The 19,937-nt window shown below is 41.4% G+C and overlaps 2 protein-coding genes and 1 long non-coding RNA gene across 6 annotated transcripts; 2 read left to right on the top strand and 1 right to left on the bottom strand.

Annotated features, from left to right (window-relative positions):
- Positions 1 to 31: 31 nt before the first annotated feature.
- On the bottom strand, positions 32 to 2,332 carry LOC114920499 (uncharacterized). Its single transcript, XR_003808815.2, has 2 exons — positions 2,192 to 2,332; positions 32 to 1,812 (listed from the first exon to the last, which is right to left on the bottom strand). It is a non-coding gene; the product is annotated as an uncharacterized lncRNA (long non-coding RNA).
- Positions 2,243 to 8,857, top strand: mazb (MYC-associated zinc finger protein b (purine-binding transcription factor)). Of its 2 annotated transcripts, none has more exons than XM_065949407.1 (7): positions 2,243 to 2,384; positions 2,573 to 2,723; positions 3,252 to 3,682; positions 4,169 to 4,416; positions 4,529 to 4,559; positions 4,927 to 5,098; positions 6,111 to 8,857. In XM_065949407.1, exons 1-7 carry the CDS (start codon positions 2,352 to 2,354, stop codon positions 6,452 to 6,454), a joined length of 1,410 nt encoding a protein of 469 aa, XP_065805479.1. In that variant the 5' UTR covers positions 2,243 to 2,351; the 3' UTR covers positions 6,455 to 8,857. The 2 variants fall into 2 exon arrangements, with proteins under 2 accessions (XP_065805479.1, XP_020494962.1); XM_020639306.3 differs by having other exon boundaries at positions 4,529 to 4,592.
- A 2,312-nt stretch (positions 8,858 to 11,169) lies between these two features.
- On the top strand, positions 11,170 to 19,894 carry tlcd3bb (TLC domain containing 3Bb). Of its 3 annotated transcripts, none has more exons than XM_020639614.3 (7): positions 11,170 to 11,695; positions 12,966 to 13,170; positions 13,526 to 13,609; positions 14,123 to 14,348; positions 15,184 to 15,279; positions 17,586 to 17,695; positions 17,854 to 19,894. In XM_020639614.3, the coding sequence occupies exons 2-7, from the start codon at positions 13,046 to 13,048 to the stop codon at positions 18,119 to 18,121; spliced, it is 909 nt and encodes a 302-aa protein (XP_020495270.1). In that variant the 5' UTR covers positions 11,170 to 11,695; positions 12,966 to 13,045; the 3' UTR covers positions 18,122 to 19,894. The 3 variants fall into 3 exon arrangements, with proteins under 3 accessions (XP_020495270.1, XP_020495278.1, XP_065805485.1); XM_020639622.3 differs by lacking the exon at positions 11,170 to 11,695 and adding an exon at positions 11,760 to 11,927; XM_065949413.1 differs by lacking the exon at positions 11,170 to 11,695 and adding an exon at positions 11,990 to 12,795.
- The last annotated feature ends 43 nt before the right edge of the window (positions 19,895 to 19,937 follow it).

The raw sequence follows: 19,937 nt of genomic DNA, 5'->3' as shown, positions 1-19,937 counted from the left end.
CACTGGACTTTTTGTTTTGTTTTACCTGAAGAAAAAAAGAAGAAGATAATCACCCTGCTGTTTGTATGACTCAGAAACACCAGCTCAAGACAATTCCCTGTATAACCTACTATTTTATGCTTGGTTGAAATCTCAGTGCATGCATGAAACTCCTTATATAAACTAAGACTGGCGGGATCGGGGACGGCCTTTGTGTTGGGGAAGTCAGTGTGATAGTGCGTTTAGACGGGCTGTTGTCTGTGTCCGAGCGGGTGGTCTCACCTACTGCCTGGTTTAACATGAAGACGAAGAAGCGACACAGACGTTGTGTTTTGCAGAGTTTTCGGGGCAGAGGGAGGGTGGGCGTGGAAGGGGATGTGGGCGGGGGTTGAAATCATTAAATATTCACGTCAAGCAATTTAAAGCTTGAGGAGGAAAAGGGTGAAGGGTCTTAACACATGTATTGGAAAAGAAGTGGGGTGCTTTAAAAAGTAATTTAAAAAAAGATAATAAAATTGATATTAACACATTAACTTGTGCTGTTTCACTTTACTTGGTTTATTGCTACACCTATAAGAACAAAGAATAGATTCAATGGTCAGACTTAAATCAGCAACTAAAATGATCATCCAGTACCACCCTCTGTTCTACATTTTGAACATTTGCTTGATTTTTTTTTTTTTTTGCCTCTTACATTAAACTGAATATCTTCTGTGGTTTTTTTTGTGTAAGATTTTATGGTCGGCATCACAAAAGGAAAAAATTCAAATACTAATTGAAAAAACTTTTTTTTTTTAATTTTCAGCCATGACTAATACAGTTTTCAAACAAAACTGCACAATCTTGTTTTCTCAGTTTATCAAAACAGAATTTGGCACGAAAGTCAAACATTTCTGAAAAAAAAAAAGGTTCGCCCTAAATTTAAGTTAACAAAATATATTTCATTGTCCCACTTTTAGTCGAAAGCACATTAACAGCATGCATTATGCCAAGTTTAACAACGTTATAAAGCATCCTTTCTAAAAGTTTGCAAAGCTGAAACTAGTAAATCTGGTAAATTTAAACCTAGAATTGACTTAAACTATGAAGCCATTACATCATATTCTCACTGATTTAAACACTTTAATTGGATAAAAAAAACAAAAAAACAAGGCAAATCCTAGACATCATATATCATGTATAAAATGTGTTTTACATTGATTACCTTAAGCAGACAGTGTATCAGTGTTCATGCAATGCTGACTATTAATCTCGTCTATTGTGTGTGTGCACGCTGAGCTGTTATTCGTCCTGTTTACTATCTCTGTCTCTGACATCATTATTATTGGCCGACTGGGAGGATCGACGCGCACTTCCCTTTAAGATGCGTCTGTCATCTCGCCGTTAATGGAAAGTCACCCCGGCTGTTTCCTGCGGTGCAGGACGAGATCTGCTCCAGCTGCCTGAGGAGAAGGAGGAGGGGGGGAAGGAGAAAAAAAAAACACACGGTATTGCATTTTGTGTCGGCTGACTAAACCCAGGAAGGAAAGGGGGGGGGGAGGACGGGCTCCGCCGGAGGGAGACGGAAATGAGAGGAAACCCTATCCCTTTAAGAGCAAGTGGGACATAGCGGTGCGAGAAAAGGAGAGGAGGGGGAGAAGAAAGAGGAATTAAAAAAGAAAAGGAAGAAAGAGACAGGGAGGGAGGAGGGAGAGCGGGCGATAAAAAAAGAAAGATGACATCCTCGCAGCTGAGCGGCCGAGGTGGAGCGAGAGGCTGCGGCCCGGCGAGAGCGCCTCGCGCCGGGGTCAGGGCTTGAATCCAACGCGAGGCTTCGACAAACACCCGATTGGCCTATCGGGAGAAATCGGAAAAAATTGATTCATAAATCAAAAACAAAGCATGACCTGCTGTGCTATCAGATACGTGTGTTATTGCCCATATTTGGTATCTTTCTTACAAATGCATTTTTAAGTCATGTGTAGTGTTTTGCTTATTGCTTAAATATGATACTGAAATATGCGTTTTTATTTTTTTGAAGCAATTAAGTTGGGCGCTTTTGCGTTTTAGGGAATTCAGTGACGAATTAAAGTTAGGAACACAAGTGAAATAGAAACCGGCCATTATTGGAGCTGGCCTGCGTGCTGCAGCCTGCGTGAGTGCGTGCATTTTAATGGACAGCATTAGGCTACCTCAATGAGAAAAACATATTTTTGCAGACGACATTAATTACGTTTTTTTAAAGCAAATCCGGGAGCCCGTCGTTTCTGCTGCAGGACAGGCGTCTGTCCTTTTTGCCTCGGTCATCGGCGAGCCGATCGAAACAATGCAAATGTTTCTTTCCTCGATCTCAATAAGGAGCTGACTATAATCTCCATCGCTGTGGCCGCAAAATGGATGCTGCTTGGAGCAATTTCCTCTTCCAGGTAAGCTTGATGAGCAGACCTCTGTTTCTGTTCTCATTCACTTACACATGGCCTCTCAGCTGGTGTGTGTGTGTGTGTTCGTGTGTGTGTCCAGCAGCCCTATCATCGTCACACGTTGTATTACACCTATAGATAAAGCTGAGACTTGTGTTTACATTTGGTGATGGCCTCCTGCTTTGCTTCTCCAGAATACTCCCACCCAAAACCAAGTGGAGGGGAGTCTCCAATCAGAGCTCATGTCAGTGCATACGAGTTCTCCCCAAACCCCACCCACAGAGCACATAGTTCAGCCTCCTTCAACTGTGGACACTGCTGCTCTCAGTGAGGATCCCCTACCTGGTGAGAGACACCACACCACACTGTACACCTGTGGAGCTGTCAGCAGCACAGATAAGGCGACACTACTCCTCATTTGCATAAGTTTGTCATTCAGATAGGCGCACAAATTCTTGTTTCTGTTATTCACAGATGAGAGGACGAGACAGATAGAGACCAATCATTGCCATATAAACGTAATCACTGCTTTACATGTAACACTGAAGTTTAATCTCATATGAACATACAGTATATTTTTATGCAGCAGCGAGAAAAAAATGTAAATACGGCTTAACTGTTTTTAATTTCAAAAGCATCTAGCTGAAAATGTCTCTTTTTAATTTTGATTATTCAAAATCCACATTTAAACTGTGTAAGATCAATAGTAATAAGAAGAATTCCAGGTACACTAAGGGGGTCCTTAAAATTCACTAGAAATCATATCTGATCAATCTTATTTTATTTTTTATGATTGCTTTTTTAAGATACGCATGAATGAAATTAGCACCTTTCAATCTTCCTGTCTTTCCTCCCCCTTCGCTATGGATCTAGTGAAGCCCGTGTCTCGTCCAGCCCGAGTGCCCCACATCTGTGCCATCTGCAACAAGCAGTTCAAGAATAACTACAACCTGCGGCGGCATCAGTCGGTCCACACTGGGGTACGCATGAAGGACAGGGCCAGAGAGCAGGCGGAGGGGGCAAAGGAGGGAGCGGCCGGCCAGTTGACTGTGGCGGTGGCGGCCCCGTTGGCGATGGCGGTGGGGGCCGGAGGGAGGGCGGAGAGGCCAACTGTTCCCCTCTCCCTGCTGCATCTCTCCGCACCTCCTACTCTCGCCCCTCCCGGCTTGCTGGCGGGGGCCCAGCAGCCTCCCCTGGGTAGTCAGGATGGTGACAGGGTCGCCATGCCAAACGTAATGGCTAGTGTTAACCCCCACGCTCCACCTCCTGCTGCTGTCGTCATGGCCTCAGGGGCGACAGTACAGGTGGGTCAGGGCCTTGTGGAGATGGCTGTCGTCAACCCCGAACCTTCCAGCATGTTGTTTCTTTAGCTGCACAGCCACAGGGATGGTTGACTGGAGGTCTCCTGTGTATCTTTGACTGAATGTCTACAGAAATCTGTTCAGGGACCAGTAAAGTTCATCCCAGTTTTTGGCACTGGTCCCCAGTTTGAGAAACACCATGCTAGAAGCCCCCCCACGCTCCCCTGCATGTTCTCTGTAACATAAAGAGTGTGAACGCACAAAAAGACTTAAATCAAACTGTAAGTAGTTGACCTAACATGCAAAAACTTTCAGGAAGTAAGGTAAAAACAATCTGTGTATTTGCATGGTTTCAAGAAAATAGATTTTAAAATATCTGAATAGCTGCCTCTGATTGTAACTCGTTCTTTGTTTTCAACTGTGCAGAAAACACTTCCTGTCTAAATTCTGGAGTTTGTTTATCTGCTTGTCTTTTTTTTTTTGCCTCAGCGGCCTTCCAATCCCAACCCCAACCCGGTGAGGAAGAACCATGCCTGCGAAACATGCGGGAAGGCTTTCCGGGACGTTTACCACCTCAACCGGCACCGCCTGTCCCACTCAGACGAGAAGCCGTTCTCCTGTCCCATCTGCCAGCAGCGATTCAAGAGGAAGGACCGCATGAGCCACCACGTGCGCTCGCACCAGGGCGGCGTTGAAAAACCGTATGTCTGCCCCCACTGCGGCAAGGCTTTCTCCAGGTGAAAGAGTTAAAATCTGATGCTGTGATTATTATTTGAACCACAAGTATTTCTGTCTCTTGCATGTGAAGCTTTATCTGAACTAATGCATTACCTTTCTTTACTTCCCAAGGCCGGACCATCTCAACAGTCACGTCAGACAGGTGCACTCCTCAGAGCGTCCCTTTAAATGCCCAGTGCGTCATGCTTTTTTTTTTTTGTCTACTTTGCTCACAGTTAGATTGTTTACCTGGATGCAACAGCACAAAGCCTGATGTTTACATAAGCATGACAAAAATGCTTTATCATATCATATATCATATATATTAATATAGTTGGTAATTTATAGAATATGTGTATTGTATGCATGCTTATGTACTATTAAGTTAGTGGGTTAAAGTAAGGATTATAAAGATTATAATAATAAGGAATGCTTTGTCAGCACACTGTCTGAATTAAAGGGCCCACACTTTAGGACATTACTTTACTTCATTTTCTCTTACAGTCATTGATTTCCCCCTTTTTTTCCAGACTTGTGAGTCCAGCTTTGCCACAAAGGATCGGTTGCGTGCGCACATGATTCGCCACGAGGAAAAGGTCCCCTGTCACATCTGTGGCAAACTCCTGTCAGCTGCTTACATCACTGACCACATGAGGGTGCACAACCAATCACAGCACCACGCCTGCCATCTTTGTAACCGCAGTAAGAACAGATGCCATTATTTAATAGTTAAATTTACACGACCGTTGTCATTATTTTTCTCTTGGAAAGTGTTTATCTGACTTAAAATCATTGGTTTTCTTTGGCTCTAAGGAGCTAGGTAGCATCTTTACACTGACTGTTTTGGTTTTCTAGGAAACACCCTAACTGTTGTGTCCCTAGTCTGTCTACAAACCCCCCAATTATGAGAAAGGCCATCGTCTCCGTCTCTTGCCTGCTCCACTTTTCAGAAAATGTGTGCTTAAACAGGCAGTTTGGACATTTTCCCTTTGTGACATCACAAAGGGCAGTAACCCCTCCCCTAGGTGGGTGACACTCCTACAGCTAGGTGTTTGTTCTGCCCTCTTAGTTTGCCTCCTCACCTTAAACAATTTGGCATGGTGCAAGAAAGCCCGCGCCACATCACCTTCCAGAGGGGCGTGGTTGAACACAGCTCACGTTCATTTAAAGCTACAGACACAGAAACAGCCTGTTCTGAGCAGGGCTGAAATAGAAGGGTTCATAGGCATGATCAAATACAGGATAAGAGTGGATTTTTAGCAAGAAATTTCACAGACATGTTTTTGGCAGCTGTGAGACTTATTTAAACTTGTTGAAAAGGAGGATAATATGTGACCTTTAATTTAAAAAAAGAGATAAACTGAATGCACACTACTTGCTCAGCATCCAACAGGTTGACACAGACTTAGGTACTCGCTGGTGAAGAAAGTGGAGCATTGAGCAGCCAAAAGAATCAGAAAGGAGGAGTCTGGAGCTGAAATTGGTGGAGATCAAAGAAAGCTAAAATGGGGAATTAATATGGGACTTTAATTCATCAGGAGAACAAATACCCAACTCTTAAGAAGGCCAATGCTGCTCCATACCTGCTGGATCTGTGTATAAGCTGTGTAAAAGAAGCATGTTTTACGTGTTGTAATAAAAATAATGTTTCACATTTCACTATTTTGCTTTAGAGATCACTTCTTTGCTTAGTGTCCCAATTTTCTCCCTTTAGGCTTCACAACACTGACGTACCTTCGCGTCCATGCCCAGAAGCACCATGGCCAGGAGTGGAAGGACAGTCCTGGGGGTTTCGGCGGCACGACCACAGGTGGCATCCTCGTCTGCCAGTTGTGTGGTGTCCACTGCAAGACCCCAACCCAGCTCCAAGGGCACATGGGCACCCATAACAACAGCCAGGGCGTCCCAAACCCCATCACCTCGAATGTGGCTTCCAGCAGCTCTGTCTCCCTTAGCAACATGGTGACGGCACCTACAGTGTACGTCACGGGTAACACAGTGGTGGACCTGCTTGTTACGGACTGCTCTAGTATTGCAGCACCACAGTCTCACAGTTAGCAGGACGGAGCTCAGCAATAATAACCTCGGTTTCCTAACAGAGGGCAAGGTTAGAGAAGGTCAAAGTGACACATAGATGCTGATCTGGTTTCACTTTTGTAAAGTCTTCAATTATTGGCAAGGTTAGGATTAAGGGAGAAGGGAATTAAATACAGAACAGCAACACCAATGATAAACATAGTTGTGTTGCCAAAATATTTGTGTAAGAAAAATGTGATATTGTGAGCATCTAGTGTATTACTCTCCCTCTCTGCCCTCTCTCTCTGCCCCCCCTCACCCCTGGCATCAGCTGCTCTCTGCAAGTGCACCAAGTACTGTATATCTCACACCAGCTCTGATCTTACCTCCATATTGTAGCTCTCTCACGAAAAAAAATCCAAATGGCTTGGGTTAAGAAGAAATAGAAAGAGACTAGTTTGAATAGAATAAAAAGTAACACATTAGGGGGAGGGAAGATGTGTGTTAGCATGTTAGCATCATAACGCTAAAATCAATGTTTGATTTTCAAAGCTGTAAGTTTACAGACCAGGACAGGACGCCATTCGTGTTGTGGGCAGTATGGATTTGTGGGATGTATTCGTTTATTTGTTTCTTAAAGGTACAGAGAAAAGAATAGAGATATATTCAGGAGTGTCAAGCACCTTAAATAGTTGTTGTTTGATTCAGTGGTGATCAAAATGGGGTTTAAGATTTCTAGGATTTTTCTTCCTCTGAGTCTTCCTCTCTGGGTCCGGCCATCTTAGAAAGAAAAAAAGAAGAAAGAAAGACCTAACTGCAATTCAACTCTTCTTCTGGCTTCTGACATGGCAACTCCTGCGCCTGAAAACTACCTTTTTGCATGAAAGTAAGCTAGCTCAGTCATGCTTATTGTTAGGGAGCTGTCATGACAAAAGAAACACTAAGCAGTTCTAATACGTTGGCTGTAAACAATTATATTTATAAAAAGTGTTGATTTTAACAAGACATAGTCAGCCACTATATTCACATGGCAGCCATTTTCCTCTGAATCGATGCTAATGTGTGAGCCGTCTCACAGCTGTGTGCTGTATGGGCTATCCCTAAAATTTGATATCTGACAAGTTCTTCTCATATCACAACTTCCTCAAGATCGGCAAGTGATAAAGACAATGAATAGTGAAACGTTATAGGGACCAAGACCATTTTCTAAAGACTAAACAAGCTGTTAGCCAAAGTTAGGCAACAGCTAACATTAAAATTCTTCTTCCTTGCTTGTGTTATCTAGAGAATGTCTAAACACTAACGTCACAGTTTGCATGTGTTAGATGGTACAATAAGAAAGGTATAAACCTAGCAGAAGGTAGTGTTGCTTTGGAAGTTATTGAATGCTAACATTAGCTGTTTAATGGTTGCTAATGGGTCATCAAATTTGTCGTACCTCCAAATATTGCCAAATGTCCATCTAGATTTTCCCTTTTATTGTTTTTTAGTTGCTGATTAATTGAGGCTATGTGATATGATGATTTCTTTTTTTAGTTATGTTACACTTATGGGATTCACGACCTGTAACTCAGCAGTGTGGACAGTAACGCAGCATTTGAGCTTCCTATCCTGTTTGTGATGTCAGAGGAAAATGGCAGCTATGTGTACTGTAACTGGTGAATTAATTTGATTGTAACTGTCATTGCCATAGTCCTTTTTTTTTTATTTTCTCTCTGTACCTGTCCAATGAGTGAGACTTATGCATTAGACTTAGTCATTTAACTCTGTATAGCACATCATGTTCGAAGTGCAAGTCATTATCGTTCTCATCATGTCACACGTCTGTTGGATATCTTTAATTGCTCTGAGTTATGTTGTGTGATGTGGTGTCGAGAAAGGGCTTATTAAGTCATTAGTCAGGAAAATTACGTACATTTGGAGTCTGACAACACCACTTGGTATGCTGTAAACAAACCTGGTTTTGTACTGGAGTGCTTTTTCAGTTTTGTGTTGATATGTTACCTTGAAATTTGTAGTAGTTTCTTTCTTTCTTCCTTTTCTTCTCTCTTTGGAAATGTGTTCTTCCTGTTGAGAAAAGTAGTGATCTCTTAAAAAAAGTTCATTTTAGGTTTTTTCTTCATAACACTAAAAAAATTAATACCTCTACTCTAGGATTCTGTACAGCTCTTCTGATACATCTTAATGCCTTATCGTACTCAACTGCATTTTAATTATTTTATGATGAAATATTTCAGATCTTAGTCATGGATTCATTAAGAATAATAATGGGATGTATTTATATTTATATTTTTATATTTCTCAACAGTATGCATGTCTAAAAGATTGTTAGAGCAAAAAAAACAAATCAATGATGCTTACTACAGTCATGTTATTTTGTAGATGAAGTAGAAATCATGTTATTATTTTGTAATTTGGACAATTTAAAGTAAAAGAGTAAACGGGTGTTTGTGTGATGATCTGTTCCCTGTTACGCTACATAGTTGATTTGACACTGGACGTATGAGGGAGTTCTATTGTGCAAAATCTCACTCAGCCATTTTGTCATCTCCAGTGATAACGCTTTATAACAAGAGTACACATCACACGCGTGAGTAATTCATAATTAATGCATGACTCATGATGATTTGATGCATGAAATAATGCAAGATGCACCCTAGAGTAAAGCTGTCATCATTATGAGCATATTGGAAAAATTCATGGTTAAATCAGTGTTTACTCACAGGTCATCTTTTACACCATCAAATTACTATTTACATTTGAAAGAGAACATTTTGGAGCAATACATTCACAGAGCCTGGCTGAAGTAATACAGAAAATATGTTTAAAACATGAAGCAGCTTCACCTAAGTTATTCTTTAGATGTTAACATGACCTAGAAAATGTGATTTAAAAAATCAACCCTGTAGAAATAATAATGTCAGTAAATGTTTTCCTCCATGGATATTTGACCAATATGACTTCACATAAATATAAGTCTTGCACAGCAACAGTATTTCCCAGCAAACATAAAATAATCAATTTTTACCTTTTATCAAAGATCAGGATCTGCACACTGTCAGCACTCACCATTATTATACTCAATAGTTTGAGAGAAGAAAGGCTTCACAAAGGCTTAAAAAAAAACAAGCAAGTCAATGCATTTTCTCTTGTCAGTGTGCAGGGACGTTTTTTTTGGGGACTAGCAACAAGAAAACAAATGTGAAAAATCGCTTGTCCTTTGTGATACTTGTGAGATGTAACATATAAATCCAGTGTTTAAAAGTCGTGCATAGGAAGTAATCCTCTGATGACAGGGGCCAGAACAGGTTGCAAATGAAAACAGGAGGAAAACATGGAATGATATGTGAGTTTTCCTATACTTGACAATCTTGTTATTTCTCTCTTACTCTTTTATTACTGGCACCATGTCTGTAAATGTAAACAAAAAGACACATCAGACATGTTCTCTCAAGTGTTTGGTAAAGCAAAAAGGAATCGTAAACATTGGTTAAAGTACCAATCAAAGCAACTTTTGCAGACACAATTAAAGTCACGATTCTAACACTGATGAGGAAAAGTACTTATGAGAAAAAGATTAAACAAAAAAGCTATGTTGTTACTCCTTAGAGTTTTCCATTATTAGGTCTTCTAGAGAAAAAACAAAACGTTTTGAATTGTAAAAAAAAAAAATGTTGTGATCGTCTGTAATTAATGTTAACTGTGCCAGGTGTCCCATTCAATATGGAAACACCAAGACTGTTCCTGTTTCAACCTCAGAGCTGTTTGTTCTGAACAAATGTTCACATTATACTTCAAAGAGTCTTCTTCAACGGGCCTGCCAGTCAACCTAATTATCGAAGTGGTTGAAGGTACAGTACAGTGTGTCTTCACCTTTACTGCACTTCTATATGCTACAGAGTACAACATATTCTATCCGCCTCTCTTTAAGTTCTCTATATCTTCATGGCATGAACTCTCACATATTCACTCAAGTTTGAATGAACTTGAATCCAAAATGATTTTCATGTATCAATGTATTCACGTTTCTTTAAGTATGCTCTGTATACATATACAGTGTGTACTTCTGTCTGGATGTAGGGACTACCATTACACTACTCCCAAGCCCAAGCTTGGAGTAAAACAAAAGTTATTCACAACATGTGTTACATTCTGGCCGATGTTCCACTTCTTTGCTAAAAAAATAAATAATGAAATGTCTCCCAAAACTACTTCCTGTACTACCTGTTGTAGGAACATGTGAAGCCTTACAGTTTCTTCATGCCCGAACCTCAAATGACAATCCAGTCCCCTTTATTTATACAACACATTTCAATCAACTTTGCTGCAAAGAGCTGGTTTGTCACTCAAAGCCTGAACTGGTGATGGACTTACTGGTATGTAATCTCCACGTCTCAATGTTTGCAGGGCTGTGAAATGTAAGGACTTTGAGCTTTCAAACAATCATCTCTTGATTACATTGAGGATTGATGATTGATCAGGTTGTGCACATGTTGGTTTCATTCAAAGGTCAAATGAGAATCTATATTAGACACAATTTGCTCGGCAACTATCAGTTACTTAATTATTCAATCAGATTTAAAAAAAAAAAAAAAAATACATTAAAGGAAAAAGTCATTTGCTGTTAAATATCTGGCAGACTGGATACTGCAAAATAATTGTGAATGCTCCGGACGAGGTATCCATTCAACGCTCCCCCCCCCCCACGACCCCCATCCCGCCCCACCCCACCCCCTGCATTGACGACAAATGGAAAATGCAGTGCAGTGACTGGTGCAAATTTCTCGTCATGTCATGAGGTGCCCGCCTGGACCTGTAGGAACCAGCTGGCGCAGCAGACCACAGTGTCGAGTCAACGAAGGATGCATCAGTGAAGCTGAGGCATCACTGCTGTGCTGTGTGGGGGAGACTTAAGAGATGACATAGCTGCTGGGACAACTAACGCTGTGTAGACACCCGGATGTGATTTTTTTTTTTATTATTATTTTTTTTAAAACCCCGCTAGTTCGCCGTGTTTTGTTTCGCTTGGGTGCTTCCCCCCCCCCGCCCCCCACTCAATGCTCTCGCTGAGCTGGCCCTCTCATAGATGTAGATCTAACTTAGCTGCAAGCTAAAAAAAAAAAAGCGTTAGCTCGACGCTGCTACCCTTCAGACATTTGAAGTGGCCACACAAACATGCGGGTCATCGAGGCGCAGACCCCCGGGACATCTCTCACCTTAAACTCTGCCTGTGGGACACGAGAGTCGAGTGGCCGCTGACCGGAAGACTCACCGAAGACTTGTGTAAATGCTGCTTAAAAAAAATATCAATTTATTTCCAACACATGTGTGTGTGAACTCCCAGTCCAGTCAGGGTTAGCATTTTATTTTTCGGTGGGGGGGGGGCTAGCGTTCACGGTGTCGGCTAGCCCTGCTCAGCGGCTACAAACAAATAACAAGCTAACAAAAACACTTCGACATGCACGAAATGTGACCCAAAGAATGACTGGCAAAGCATGGGCAATTGTGTGTGCAGGTACTTGTTTGTGTACAGGGGGGAGGGGAGGGGGTCACCATCTTGGTAATGATCGGTGTCTGAATTAGGTCTCAGCGACACCGTTATCTAAAGCTAGCGGAGAGATGCTAACGTTAGCGTCATTGTTAGCCGGTGTGTTAACGCTGCAGACGGGTCGGTCATGCTCACCGAAGACGAGGTGAACAGTGTCTCTTCTTCGCAACTGGGTGACCTAGTTACTTGTGCATTTACAACCCAAACATGTAAAGCTAGGTGATTGGAGTTGAATATATCTTAACTAGCACTTGTAACCTCGTTGAAAGCGTCGTTAGCTTTAGTTCATTAACATGTGAGCGCTCAGGATAAAGGACACTGGACTCAAGTCGACATGGCAAACATTAATCACAGTTTATCAATCCAGGATTTGATAGTGTAAAGTTTGGTTTGTCAACCCCACAGCCGGTCTACTTGTGAATATTTGGTTTATCTTTTTAATACAGGTCACATTAGTTGAGGTTTATTTCAGAACCTGTGAGCTCCAGCAGTTCATGTTTATATCAATAGTTTCCACGTCCAGGATTTAAAAAAAAAAAAAAAAAAAAAAAAAGGCGCAATGCGTATTTTACTAATGGACCTGAACTTTTAATGAGTCAGCTAGTCTTATCAAACTTGCTAAACCACATGGTAGCCCCAGGAATCGATGTGAATAACGCATTCAGTGTCATCAGATGGACATGGCAGCATGCTGCACAAAGGGGCCTTCTGTGTGATGTTCTGTCACTGTACTCGGCTTTAGAGGTCCCCTGCAAAAACCCTTTTATAACAAACATCCCACCCTCCTCCCTCTTCCTCTCACTATCACCATCATGTTTATCTTATTGGGAATTTGGTAAGACCTCCAATAAGCAGTACAGACTGGACTTTGATAGTCAGCTCTGTTTGTGATATAAGTTAATGCAGCTGAATTGCTTACATTTTGGATTCGCCACATGTCAAAGAGATCAATACAAACTTATTCAGTGATAGTTGCTTTGTGTTTTTTTTATTATTTTTTTTTAGAGAGGGCATAAAGAGTGACGGATCTCAAGGACCAGATTGCCAACTGAACTTTTCGCCTCGCTGACAAATTGCCAGGGACCATGCTGACCATCCTAGCTGCTGGGTCTGTGTTCTTTCCAGGCCTTTTCCTGCTGTCCAAACAATGCCTGAAGTCGATCCCAGCGCTGAGGTGGAGCGAAGGAGATGCAGTCATCGTATCTGCCAGGTGAGGCCTTCTAAAAAGGCTAATAAGTTGTTTGGGGATTTTTCTGTGTGGTCTGACATGTTGGCATATTATCTGTCAGGGTTCTTGGTACTTGTACTTCTTCGATCACAGTTTACCATCCAAGTTGTTTTGGACTTAAGCTCACATGCAGTTTTTTGCACGACTCAGGGATTAAAGGTTGTTGCAGCTGCAGTTAGGTGTTTTTTACCCTGTACTTTTAGCTGTATTGTTCCTGCATAAAAGCACTAAGGCAATTCTGCATTGCCATTTTTGAAGTAGATGTTTAAACACCCTTAACCACATGTGCTATCTAGAAATACATTTTTGTCATTTACCTGCCATTCCATGCTCCCAGGTTGGTGTCATCAGTTCAGGCAGTCATGGCCTCCTCAGCTGGCTACATCATTTCTTCTTCCTGCAAGGACATCATTGAGGACCAGTAAGTCAAGAAATTCACATAAGAATGGGTTTCATATCATCCACCCAGCTTTTCCTGTGAGTCAGCTGTCAGGATTTGTAATTTCTGAGGCTTTAAGATGCCCCGCAAACAGGAATAGGAAGGGATTTGGACCTCTGGTCATACATCAGCTATGAAATGTAAGCCAAAAGTGTAAATGGATTTTCATCCCTTGAAAAGTAACTGCGAATATGAGGTGCATATGTGAGGTGTATATAGGTCATTTTTAGTTTAGCTATCGCTGGGGTTTTAACATTTTTAAATTAGCCTCACGCATTTAAATTCAGGTGAGATGGGTTTGATAGTTTTACTGGAATGCAAAGGAGAAAAGCAATTCTTCATGTAAAAGTGTAGAAGCAGCACTTTTCTGAATGAAGGTTTCATTTAAGTAACATGATAAGAAATCTCTGAGAATTTTTAGTCCATGCTGTTGATTGAATGGTAGTTATTTCTTAACTTCTTTGTCATCGTCTGCTTCTCTTCCCGTCTACCCAGGCATTGGCTGACTAGCAGTTACATCTTGTTTGCTGTCCCCTACTTCGTCTACGACATCTACGCAATGTTCATGTGCTACTGGTACAAGCTACGGGTCAAAGGTCACGAGGAGGCTTCGGCAGCACCCCAGCGCATGAGCTCAGCCATGACCAGCTACTTGCGTCGTGAATTCCTCATGGTGCTGCACCATGTTGTCATGGTCACCGTCTGCTTCCCCGTCTCTGTGGTAACTGTCACACGTGTTTCAATCTTCATACCAAGTGCTGCATTTGAACATCTGCTCTGTGGAAAATGAACACTTTGGCATATTGGCCTGTTATTTACAGTTTCCTTTGAAATATTTCTTAAAACTGATTCTTTAAAAAGACATTTTGTATTCAGGAAGACCTTTTCCAAGATATTTTCTTTTTTTCAACATGACAGCTTTAATTATTTCTTCTAACTCTTCTCCCAGTTTTCCTCTTTTATTACACATTTTGTCTACACCATGTCAGGAAAAAAACAGAAAAAGAATTCCCTTCCCTTTGCTGTTAGGAAACTAAATAGCCGAATAAATGTCATATTTGAGAAAAAGTAAATTCAGTGAATTTTAAGTTTTTCGTGCTGAGTAAATTATTTAAATGATTTATCAATATATCGCTTAGTAGATTACATGTTTACTGTTCATCAACTTATTGTTGCGTCTTAAAATTATATAGATATTTTTTCCACCTTGGTAGTGCACAATAGCTGTGGATTGAACTTTGATATAATCTTCATTATACCTAAAAATAAAGCAGTATACCACTCTCTGGAGAGGAGTTGCTTTGTGTCACATAGATATCTATGGGTTACTAAAAGGTCATCCTGCAAACAGACTGCTTGTCAAGACATTGAAAAAAAAAAAAGCCATGTACAAGATTATCGGTCTTTGGGGAAGTAGGATTTAAGACTTCAAATGTTCTTCTTGTCGGCTTTGGTTTGATTTTTAATCATATCAAAGTATTTATTGATGATATCCACAAAGGAACAATGCTGTAATTACATTCTAGGCAATTAATCAACCTCCTTTTTCTCCCTAGTTTTGGCGGCAAGGACGGGGAGATTATTTCCAGGGTGTAATGTTCATGGCTGAGCTCAGCACTCCATCTGTCTGCTTAGGAAAAATACTCATCCAGGTGAGTGCATCACTTCGTCCTCAGAGAAGATTGGAGTGAGTTGCTGCATGTGCATCTGTCCCACTAAAGTTCTTCTGCATTCTTCACATCTTTTTTTTTTTTTTCCCCCCCTCACCTTTTCATTCAATGGGAAATATGTTCTTGGTCATTCCCAGCATGCAGCTTGTTCAATGCCGATTGGCTGTTTCCAACGCGAGCACCACCGTCAGAAACATCTATCATTAAATTGGTAACACTGAATGCTTGGAACAAGAGAAGCTGCACCCCTCCCCAGTGTTTGTTGTAGGCATGTGTTGGTGTGTATACGGAGTGTCAGGATGAAGGCCGCCCCTCCATTGCTAACTGCTTGTCCCCTGTGTGAGGCTCCCACAGCTGTTAGTCTCTGAATATAGCCACTAGTATTTAGATGGGATATTCAGCAGATACAGTATCAGCTTGTCCTCCCTCCCTCCCGCTATCACTCAGCACCCAGCCCCGCCTGTCCCTGACAACAGTGCATGTGGTCGTTTGATAAACAACGGGCTGATAGATGTGGCCTCTTGTACCTGTAGAATAGAAGACAATGAATGTTTATAATAAAAACAATAGTAATCATTGAAGAGATGACATGTCATTATAGGGTATTGAATGGGAACAAGGAAAACCTGTTTAGAGCAGTGCATACAAGCTTGCCTCACTCAACTGTTATCTCACTGAAGCAGGTCGACTGGAGGAAACAAAAGTTTAGTCATTTGCTGTAAATAAATAAAACTGCTAAACACAAGGGTCTCAGCCAGCTGCTTGACATAGTGTGCCCTCCGTCGCCCATTGACTGTCTTCAAAGATGGACAGTGGCTACGTTTACATGTGCACAATTTCTTATTGAAATCATTCCGATTGGGGATTCTGATTTCACTGTTTACGTGGACGCTAAATAAAAAGATCGGATTATGCCGTGCGCGTTCATGCATCGGTGTTTAATCAGGATAAAACCATTCTGACATGCACAGACTGGTCCCACCTGTCTTATCTGCTGGAAACATCAGAAGAAGAAGCTGACATTTCCGCCTGTGTTTGACAACAATCTAACCAATACTTCATTATTTCTGGCCTTTCGACCGTCGAGCCTTTCTATAATCCTCAGTTCCTTTAAAGTTTCAAGCAAAACAGTGGTTTCGGCTACCAGCCACTTTTGTTTTGCTCTCGCCATGTTTGTTTTTTAATACCGGTGTGACAAAAAGGGAAACCCGTCAGGTTATGTGGGGCAGACATGCGCAGTAAGGATCATTTTACCCCAGTCAGGCAGACACGATCAGATCGAACGTGTACATGGATCCTGATCTGAACACTGATCGGCATAAACCACCCCTCTCGATCGGAATGAAATCTCTTCCCGAATGAGTCTGATCAGATCAGTCTGTTCTGATTGACATGTTTACATGAAACATTTTTACTCAGGCTTTTATTCCGATTATTTGTGTCCATGTAAACGCAGCCAATGTCTCGTCCCCCTGTCTTAGGGGGTTCAACAACATGTAAGTAACCCCCCCATGACGGGCCTTGACACTGGTGATGCCATTTGGATGCAAAGTTGTACCAGGACTCTGCCGTGTTTCTGATGGTAACCAAAACACAAATTTAATTGACTGATAAAACAGCAAAAAAAAAAACCCTCTGCTGGTCGATGGTCGGAGCAAAACAGATTCTTGTGTCAGTTTGAATGAAGACTCTCACGATTGAGGAAAGGTCAGTGACTCTTGTGTCGGTGTTCCTCACGTTTTCTCTCACCGTTCCTCCACTGTTTTCCTTACCTGGTGCACACAGTCCCACAGGAGCCACATTTGTCAACAGCTCTGTCAATCATGCTGTTGAATCCTTTTTATAGCATCAAATAAATAATTTAAACACCACTTCTCAGGAAAATGAGCAACTGGACACAAATCAACATGATTTAAACTAAAGATAAGGACATAAAAAAACATTGAGGAAAATGTTATTGAGTGTATATTGATTTTATAGTTTGACTCTTGTCCCATCTGTTCACATGAAAGAGGTGGAGCTTATGACCTTTACTGCAGCCAATTAGTAGGGTGAGCTCAGGTGTTTTGGTGTCCCCCTGGGAGGGTTGTCCTGTTTTCATACAACCTATGCCATCACCACTGCCTTAGTCAATGAGGATATTATTGATAAATATAACAATGTTGTAATTAACAGTATAAAAATGGCAAATAAGTTAACCTCCATCAGCTCTCACCAAACTGTACTGCTTGCTTTTCTTCCTCCCTCACTCTCGACCTCTCCCTCTGTTTTTTTTTTTCCGCTCTCAGTACAAACAGCAACACACTCTCCTGCACAAAGTGAATGGGGCTCTTATGCTGATCACTTTTTTCATCTGTCGAGTCCTCCTCTTCCCTTACCTCTACTACGTCTATGGAAGGTATGTCTGTCTTTCCGTCTCCGTTTTTTCTCATGCTCTGCTCTCTCCCTGAGCTTTGCTCAGCAACTTACACATGATCTCTTACTGAATGGATTCTGGAAATGAGACATAAAACGTGTGTTTTCTAATCCTGAGTGTCTTCCTGCGTTTGGATCCAGGTACGCGTCCATTCCCTTCTACATGGTTCCCCTGTCTGTGCCGTGGCACTGTAACCTTGGCGCTGCTCTGCTAATGGCCCCCCAGCTCTATTGGTTCTCCTTAATTTGCAGGGGCGCCCTGCGACTCTTCACGGGCTCTTCTCGCTCTCAGAGACCGCGCTCCAGCATAGCTACATCCAAGGAGCAGCAGACGGATAGCAACGCACAGTCGCAGCCCTCAAACGGCTACAGTGCGTGCTCCACAGAGCCTGAGCTGGCCACTCACTGAGAAGGGTGGAGGGGGGGAGGGAACAAAGGCGAATGTACCAATGAGTATGTAAAGAAAGGAAAGCTACGAGGGAGACTTGAAACAAGTAGCAATATGAAGAAAGCTACAGACTATGGCCTCAAACTGCGCCAAAGTCTTTGCGGCCAGCAGTCAAACTGTAAACGCCAAATGTTTGCTTGCTGGCCTTCAAGGACTTCAGCTTCTCAGTTTGTGGGAAACAAGTGAAGTGTTAGTGCACTCAGTATTTAAAGATGTCATCAGGCACTGTGATAGATAGGAACATGCACTGACCTGAGAGGAATTTGCCTGGATGAATAGCAAGCATAGGTGGCTATTTCCCTCATGTAGATCAAATTCAGTCCTCTCTGCCTCACCGTACAGGAAGAGTAGGAAAATAGGAATGTATTATATTGTATGTTAGTACATTTGCTGTAGATGGAAGGCCTGATTCAGCTTAGTAATGAAGAAGACCTTCAAAAAAGAAACAAATCCCGGCTAAGCAGTATTTTGACTTGTTAGTGTTTATTATCTGTATCCTCTATGTAGTCACCGTCACTCTTAACAAAATGTAACCAACCTGCAGACTGACTCACCCTTTATAGAAGGGAGTTAATCTTCTAAGACTGTATTCTGCTGCCTTATCCCTTTCCTCCCATTCTTCACACGTTCTTTACATTTTACTTTACTTTGATTCTCAGAGAAGAAATAGGCTCCCTTGGACAGACTAATGTGACATGTGTACATAGCTGATGTAAAATTGTTGTCATTTCCACGTCAGTATTAGGTCGATGTTAATTTGTTTTTTTCTCATTCTTTTTTTTTTTGCGCAATTTTTTCAACAATGACATTTCAGCATAAAAACAAACATTTCAGTTTTGAAACTCTGTGAACACAAACTCTTCCCCAAACCTTCTGGCTGTGCTTCTTGTTTCAGTGTAGATACGACTTCATTCCATTTACCGCTATCACAAAGTGTGTTTTGCATTTTGCTTTCATGGAAGTGATGCACATGCACTCGTGTTTTTTTTTTTTTAATTGACTTGTCTTTTTTGTTTTTTGTTTATGCTGTTGTAAATCTCCAAATATTCTGTGATTGGTTTCACAAAGGGATCCATGAGATTGGAGTATGTTTTAGCTTTGTTAGGGGCCTCCTGATGATGCAATTTGAAGGGAAACAAACGTAATCTAGGGAAGCATTCCCTTGTGACTGACATGCAGCATGTCCATTATAATTTCTGATTTAGTTTTAATTTTTTTTTTTTTTTAACCTTTCTTGAGTTATGTTTGAGTTGTTAAAGCCTTTTACATTATATAGTTTGCTTCAATCATCCAGCTGTTTTCATTTGATCCTCTGGTTCTATGGACTATTATGAACAAACTGCTGAGTTTTTAATCATTTGATGTTTTCTTTTAAGCAGATTCACTATCCTAATGGGTCTATAAAAATAAATAAAAACAGTCCAAAAACCATAAAGACAGGGCGCAGCGTGTGCCAAAAAACCATCTGTGGGCATGTTGAACACAGAGTATGCATTCCCCTGTTTCATGAACTCATGATGTACTGCTTCTTGACATTACTAGAACATTTCAACTGATGTACTGTATATTCCACAAATTGCTTGTTATTTATTTGTAAGTATTTATTTATTTATTTATTTGGTTTGTGGTTTTGAATGCATATTTATGCATACATATTCTACTATATGCTTCTGAGCCGTATGTGAAGGCTGTATTGTTACTCAAACTTAGCTAAAATATACTTCTCTGTCCTGAGCTGCCTCCAGTGTTGTCTTTTTTTCTGCTCTGTTGAAATGTT

Source organism: Labrus bergylta, chromosome 21 (genome assembly GCF_963930695.1).
Source record: "Labrus bergylta chromosome 21, fLabBer1.1, whole genome shotgun sequence".
Lineage (NCBI taxonomy): Eukaryota > Metazoa > Chordata > Actinopteri > Labriformes > Labridae > Labrus > Labrus bergylta.
Note: the sequence above shows the minus strand (reverse complement) of the source record. Positions and strands in the feature narration are given on the sequence as shown.

Coding starts and splice junctions, on each gene's coding strand:
- tlcd3bb (XM_020639614.3), top strand. CDS start 13,046: ATGCTGACCATCCTAGCTGCTGGGTCTGTGTTCTTTCCAGGCCTTTTC. Junction 13,610..14,122: donor AAGGACATCATTGAGGACCA/GTAAGTCAAGAA, acceptor CCGTCTACCCAG/GCATTGGCTGACTAGCAGTT. Junction 15,280..17,585: donor TAGGAAAAATACTCATCCAG/GTGAGTGCATCA, acceptor TTCCGCTCTCAG/TACAAACAGCAACACACTCT.
- mazb (XM_020639306.3), top strand. CDS start 2,352: ATGGATGCTGCTTGGAGCAATTTCCTCTTCCAG. Junction 2,724..3,251: donor CAGTGAGGATCCCCTACCTG/GTGAGAGACACC, acceptor CTATGGATCTAG/TGAAGCCCGTGTCTCGTCCA. Junction 5,099..6,110: donor CTGCCATCTTTGTAACCGCA/GTAAGAACAGAT, acceptor TTCTCCCTTTAG/GCTTCACAACACTGACGTAC.